This window comes from Anarhichas minor, unplaced genomic scaffold (genome assembly GCF_050575085.1).
Source record: "Anarhichas minor isolate MPS153535 unplaced genomic scaffold, ASM5057508v1 ptg000021l, whole genome shotgun sequence".
Taxonomy (NCBI): Eukaryota; Metazoa; Chordata; class Actinopteri; order Perciformes; family Anarhichadidae; genus Anarhichas; species Anarhichas minor.
In genome coordinates, this window is record NW_027466467.1 from 5864987 (window position 1) to 5872517 (window position 7531).

General features: G+C 41.9%; 1 protein-coding gene across 1 annotated transcript in view; it reads left to right on the forward strand.

Annotated features, from left to right (window-relative positions):
• The window catches only part of itpr1b (inositol 1,4,5-trisphosphate receptor, type 1b), a 77670-nt gene extending 70205 nt beyond the window's left edge, over positions 1-7465 (forward strand). Inside the window, exons 60-61 of the mRNA XM_076096344.1 lie at positions 4606-4767; positions 6168-7465. Of these exons, the coding sequence (XP_075952459.1) occupies positions 4606-4767; positions 6168-6254 (249 nt within the window). The 3' untranslated portion in view covers positions 6255-7465. The remainder of the gene's footprint in view (positions 1-4605; positions 4768-6167) is intronic.
• Positions 7466-7531: the final 66 nt, after the last annotated feature.

Sequence of the window (7531 nt, forward strand, 5' to 3'; positions counted from 1 at the left end):
CTTTAAAAAATAACTTTAGAAAATGAATTTAAAAAAAATTATATATACATACATACATACATACACACATACATACATTTGTGGTATGTGTATTATAATACTAAATAATAATACAAATCATCCGTTAAAAATATGAAACAAGAGGAACAGATACACGCGTCAGCTTTTCATGTCACAACTGATTCAACCAGACAAACTCTGGAAATTTTTCATTTGCGAAAAATAACAAGCAGAAAGACAATAGATTGTTTTGATTGTTACATCACACTCGTAGCCTGTGAGCAATTAGAAAGCTTCTTTAACTGCCACAGGAAAGCCCCTTCTTCTGAAGTGGTTGCTTTCCTGACGCACTTGTGCTGCTGTCAGTTTCTGAGACGGTTTCTCATTAGATGCCATTCAGCACACATGGCTGCCTTTTGCCTTGACGTACTGCACTCGGGTCTTGTGAGGGAACCACGTGATTCGGGATTAACCCCCATCCTCTCTGCCATTAACCTTACACCCCGCTGAGCCAGAATGAGTTTAAGGTTGCGTTTTGACCGACAGGTTTTAAGGGGGCAGGCAGAGCGGCGAGGGCACACATGGTGCGAAAGACCCCGCTGACCCCATCAGCTGACCCAGTCATTGTTCGTATTAACTCTGAGCTTCACATGCGACTGATGCATGGCCTCCTTGTTGTCTGAGTAGTCCACAAAGATCCTTGTTTCTGAGATTATTTCTTTGCTTTTATTTTATTTACTTATTTTAGCAGACACGTGTTACAACAGTTATTTATTTATATTATTTTGTGAATATTAAAAACCATATGTGTGCGTGCAAAAATAAAATGCACAATGTCTAAATAATTGAATTGATTAGGTCTGCAGACTCGGCAGCAATGCTCTTTGTTGAAGAAGATTAATCATACACACATCAAGTAAATGCAAGAGGAAAAATGTAACACCTGCACACTACTTAGCGCCACGAAAATGTATTTATGTTTACGTTTCGACCCTACTTCTCGAGTCCTCGTCAGCGCAGAATGTTTGAAAAGTGGAAACCACACCGGTATTTATACATCATGCACGCCGACAGGCAAACAAGCTCCATGGTGGCGGCTGTGGTTCATCCAAAAACAAACAAAACGGGGAGATAAAGCATCCATGAGCAATTACACATTCAATAAAGTAGATAGAAAAAGTACATAGTATTCCAATACAAAATGATGTCATGTACATCATTACATACATCAGAAACAATATCATTTACGTTCAAAAATATTGCTTTAAGTTAGAAGAAGTCTGTTTTCTTTGTACCATGAACATGTACAGTAGTACTGGAAGAGGGGGAAATCACAAACATATATTGTTTCTTTATGTATTCTGCCCTTCTTCAATGAAAACGCTCTATCCATCCTGTTTGTGTTAGTGTTCACACAGCACACAGGTTCACACAGCCGAATACACGTAGTAATCAAACAAACTGCGAAGCCACTGTTTACATTGTGCTGCGATCAAATTAATTATTGGTCATACGCTCCTATAAATTTTGCTGCCGTCTACTACAGATTTATCCCACGCTATTTATAGAACACGACTTGCGTAGGCCACAATCCTTCAACCTATGCTGCGTCTTGCCCACCGTGTTTCGATTTATCCGATGCTGCAGTAACGTGGAAGAAGCAACAGGGACAGAAGGGGGGGTGTTAGAAGTCAGATCACTCTGACAATGACTAGGACTGACGTCAATGGTGAAGGTCTCTGAGTGAAGTGTCAAAACTAAGGTGTAAAAAAGAAAGATGACGCTTGGCTCGCACTCATTGCCCTCATTTCTAATGCATTCAGCACCGCAGGGTGCTTTGAAAACGGTAGCCACAAAACACAAGAGTGTAGCAAAATATGCTGAAACCATATCTGTCTGTTTTGATGTGTGATGTTTTTTTTTTTCCGGGGACATTTACTTTGCATATTTGTTGACTGAGTGGGCTGCCTGGCTCGTCAGGTGGCTTGTGGCGTGACTGTGACGTTTTCTGTTGCTGTTTTAACCACACAGCATCCTGTTTCTCTCTCATGGCCGTGCGGTTTTAATAATGAAAACTCTACTTCCGTCATTTCCATTGAACCGGCGTGATGCGGAGTCTTAATGTCTCTCAGTTTACTGGAAGTGCTTACATTTGTAAACAGTAGGGATGGAAAAGAGGGGCGGCTGGCAACAATGTCATCAAACAAACACACGTGAGCCTTTTGGGCGACGCCGATCCGGAATGGGGAAGTGACCTCTGTCGTGTTGACAGCGATATGAGCAGAGCTGAGTGTGGGAAACACTGGGGACAGAAACATGTTTTTAAAAGCCAGAGACCTTTTATTGTTTATTCTCTAACAGACAGACTTGTTAGATCAATTAAAGCGCTGTAACGACAAAAAGAACACCTTCTTACTTAATTTAGCACGCTACGCTACACATTTTTCCAGGATCATAAGCATGACTCTATTCGAATAAGTGTTGAGAAAGAGGCAGGTGAACTAGGTAAACACAGCCTTCGCATTCAGCAAGTGGAACTTGCTCACAGCAGCCCTCTCCTCCTCTCAGAATCAGTGTGTGCTGCTCATTATTTTAGTGTTGCGTGATTCCCCTTTCGGGCTGTTGCCTGACCCGCGACCGGTTTGTGGTTCTGACGGCCACCTCACTCGCCCCCGAATCAACCGGCGCAACCTTACGGGACTTTTCCAGACCCCGTTTCTAGCCAGTGACGTCGCCGGCCATGCAGCATCCTCACTCTCCATTTTGTGCCGCATCAGGACCGATGGGTTACGCTTTATTGAGGACACATGATGGAGAGACGTGGCGTGCTTGTGTTGCGATGAATGAAACACAAATGTGCTCCCGTGACTGGGGCTTATTTTGGAAGCGGGTTCAGACGGCACACACAATAACAATGGCATGTAGCAGTCAAGTGCCGGGCGAGTTGGAAGCGTGAAAGAATGCAGCCGAGTGGCCCTCAGCCCTGTTTGAACTCGGCAAACCCCCGAGGGAGCTGCTGGGTGTCGTGCCTCTGCCATTTTTGCATGTTATGTTCGCAAGTTAAGTGCATTAAAGAAATGGATTTCTCCTTATCATATGTTGTCATGTTTGGGGCAGCAGACATTCGTTGAGCAGCTTTTTGACAAAACGATCTCTGTGACAAAATACATTGTGTTTCCTCTGACTGTCACAATAAAACACATCCTGTGTTTTATCCATTGAATGCTTTAAATTCAAGGCAGCACCAGTGAGAAATGTTGGGTTTGCGTTAGCAGTTCTACTGCTCTGATGAGCGAACAGTGAATTGTGAGGCAGCTTTAACGACGGATTACATGTCAGCATCGCTTCTTTCCAATCCCTCGTACGTGTGAAGGACATTTGAATGCAGTGCAGGAATGAAACTACTGTACAGGGACGTAATGACTGAATGCAAAAACATTAAAGTACTTTTATTACCACATCAAAAACAGGGTATGATTTTATGAGAATCTTAATGATTATAACGTTGACAGACTTTTGTTGTTTTTGCTTCAGTACTTCATATATAGAACACACACAGTGATTAAATCTTTTCGAATAATCCCACACCTCCAACTATGTACAGCTGCCTTTTTGTTCTCAGCTGTTGTAATCAGTTTGCACCCTGAGACGTACTGAACAAAGTGTGCCAAACTCAACACCTCCACCTTCCATCAGCGTTCACTGGCAGTTAAACGCTCCTTCAATTCTGACTTTGCAACAGTTACTTCAAAGTTATGAAAGAACTGATAAAGATCTACACATCAAACCCGTCTGTTTCATGGTTGCTGCTCGCACCAGTTCACCAGTTAGTACTTCTCAATGGTATCATTCATTCTCAGTAGAAATCACCGCTACAGCCAATATTTCAAAAGTGTACTCTCTCCAAAAAAAACCCTCATGACACACAAACTGAAAACTGCTCAGTTCCTCGCCTCCGGCTGCTGGGGCTCATGTACCCGGTTTCAGCACTTAGTGAAACAGCCTCACACAGTTCTTGTGTGTGGCTCACAGGAGCATTCAAGAGGTGTGTGTGTGTGTTCATCTCAGCGCTGCGTGTGAGGCGATGCGTGTATAATCAAATGAGGAAGTTTTCTCTGTTCATCTTAGTTGTTTCAGCCTTTTTTGTACATTTTGCTGCGTCTATGGCAAGACTAGACGTGACGGCAGGTAACGTATCACAGATAAGTAAACTGATTTCAAGAATGCCCCCAAATCCCATGTGATTGTAATATGGAAAGTCCCTCAAGATTAGTTTGAGTCTACTTTTAGAGTAAGCTTGAAATCACTGCTCACAGCCAAAGTGACCGAACGGTGAAAAGCATTAATCAAATGGGGCTTTGATGTGTTGTTATGTGTGAAGCATTTTCAACCACTCTGAAAAATAGGAATTAGAAAAGTGTATTTGCAGAATTAAAATATAAATTACAACTAAGTTTATTTCTCAAATACATTTAGAAAGGGCACTAATATTTTCTAAAAGAATGGCAGATCTTGCAGCAGATTTTGATAAAGTACCATCAAGATTATGATTGGTTTCACTGTGTTGCTGTCAGGGCCGTAACCTCTCAGGTCTGTGTTCACCAGGATCACAACTTGGACTGGTTCCCACGGATGCGGGCCATGTCCCTGGTCAGCAGCGATGCGGACGGGGAGCAGAATGAGATCAGAAGCCTGCAGGAGAAACTGGAGTCCACCATGAAACTGGTGTCCAACCTGTCAGGCCAGCTGACGGAGCTCAAAGAACAGGTGGGTTGAACTATAGCGAAACACTGACTGAGACGCAGACGTTCATCTCGGGGGGGGGGGGAACACGATCAGTGAGAGATAAGTTTCTCTAGAGATGTGGACTGCAGGCGTTGCTCGAGGTTCGCTTGTTTGCCGCTCTTTGCCCTTTAGAGGCAGAGCTTACTAAAAATGCAAAAGTCGATGAGTCATAGTTCACAGCACACCTCACAAGGCTCTCAATCAGCTTTTATTTGATTGGTTTTTATTGGTCTTTATATTGGTTTGCTGGATAAAGCCTTTCTCAATATGTAGAAGAGCACAGTACTAAAAAAGAGATTTTCTTCAAAACAATGGCCTTACATTAGACACGTATTCTGTGAGATTAAAAAAACACTTAGTGCTTCTAAGTCGTGTTGGAATACAATCTGCTGATGTTGGGTGGATTGCACAATTGCTTGCAATCCACCCTTTCTAGTAAACATAATTATAAACATGTCTTTACCCTTGAAATGAGAACTATCTGTGAGGAAGTGAATGTCACCGAGACATTTTGACCCAGACAGGAGGGAAATGATTATCGTGTTGCTGCAAGCTGTGAAGGGCACCGTAGCACCGGTCACATTTTCAGCCCAAACTCCAACATGTGTGTGTCCGGCCTGTTTTCACTTATTTTTATCAAGAAACGGTTCAGAAAGTGCGACTGCACGTGGAAAACGTGTCAATTCTCATCCTTCTCAGGAAGAAATTGGCCTCCATTCAGAGTAGAGCACAAGACATTCTCTGTGAAGTTGGCATAATTCGACGATTAAAGTGTGAGAAAAATAAGGCCAGCATGCTGCTGCTAACTGAGTTTAGACTGTCCACTTGGTGCGTCTTAATGGTATTTTTATTCTGCGCAGAATTATTTCTCCTGGAACACTCATCACACGACCGCTTTGTCTTCTCACTGTTACTGTTGCGTTTCAGTGTCGAGGTGCAAATCGCTCCCTCGTGTTAAATAAAGTTGATTCTTAGCAGAAAAGCCCGTCTTGCTCCTGCTGCTGTAAAGGTTAGCGCCTGTGTTATGACTCACGGGCTTTGCTTGATCTCTGAAATTTCTTTTGGCTGAGTTTCAGTATTAGTAGTTTGTGTTCTGCCGCTTTCGTCAGAGGACGCGGCGGCAATGTGGATGACGAGGCGGGCTGGATTTTCAAAAGATTCCCTTTTTTTTTTTTTTTTTGTTCAGTGCTGTGCAGAGTTTGTTTTGCGGCATTTGGTAGTTTCTGTAAAGCGATGTGAGGGAATAAAGCGATGTGAGGGAATAAATGGATGAAGACTATAGACCAGGGAGGCTGGCCAGCATATTCTGTGGAGGAAGACGTGTGCGCCAACAGAGCTACAGGTGGAATGATTTTTTAAATTTCTTTTTTTGTGCTCTTCAGATGACAGAACAGAGGAAGCAGAAACAGCGGATTGGCCTGCTGGGACACCCTCAGCACATGAACGCCAACCCCCAGCAGCCTGCATAGGGGGTCGGGTGACGCGGGCCCCTGAAGCAGCTCACAGCAGCAGCCGTGTGGACGGACGGTGTGTGTGTATGTGTGTGTGTGTGTGTGTGTGTGTGTGTGTGCGCGCGTTCCTCCCTCAGAGATTGCACATAATGTATACTGCACTGAGTGTAATTGGTAACGGTAGGGAAACACTGTAACATAAGTAGTCATAAGGCGATGTGTAGCTCTGCCCCACCTCGTTCGGTTCAGTCCGGTTTGGAATTGGTGCCAAATGTTTTCTACGTTAAAAAAATAAAATAAAATTGGATTTCTCAACACATGGCCTTTACTGGTTGAACTTGAAACACGATGAAGCTGACTGGACAGGAGGAATTAGTCACATTTGTTTTATTTTAATGTTTTTTATTTATATTTCTGGCATAACAAGCGGTATTAAATGTCTTATTTTTGTATGTTGTCGTGCAATATATTTACTTAAATATGCAACCTCATTGGTGTGTGGATTTAAGCTCCATCAGTCATGTCTTATTTAAAAGCGTGGGCCAATTTCTCTGTTTGTACTTTACTGTCTCCGGATGAAATAGGGAGTAGTTGGTTGTCTTTACTTACGCAAATATAGAGATAATATTTAATAAGCTGGCCTTCTCAATTTTACTTTTTTTTTAATTTCTCCATAGAGATAGTATATTGTGTGACGGCAATATATACAGATAGTTTTCTTTTACCTGTGCAAATCCAATGTCTCAGTGCTGACTTGTTTTATTATCAATCTGCTTTCTTATTTAATTGGGTTCTAAAGGACGTTTAGAATGTGTAATTGATTCAGTATCACTCATGCTATTACAATCTGCTCAGGAGTCTGTTATTGTAATAAACGTCATTAGCATAATTTCCTGTTTTGCAGCAAACATGTTCCATTTGTGCCTGTTTTCTTTTGTCTTTGTTTAAAGACACCTGTTTGCTGCTCGTGCAGAGGCACTAACTTTCATGTTCATTTTAACTGAAATGTTTTAGTTGCTTTTCATGCTTCTGTTACAATGATCTCCTTTTTTTTTAGGGACTACTATGTTTACATAAAGTTTGTTGCATATCTTTGCTTTTGTATAGAAAAATGAGATGGAGAAAAACAACTGTTACCCATGAATGTTAAGATTAACTAAAAATCTAAGCACTGTCAATTTGTAAATTAAAGTAGAATTATTTATTAAAATTGATGTAATTATCCTTTACTTCATGTTGTGTTTGTTTGTTGTTTAAGGTGATTTTATAGGACGTTTATTGCCTCGGTCCGTTTA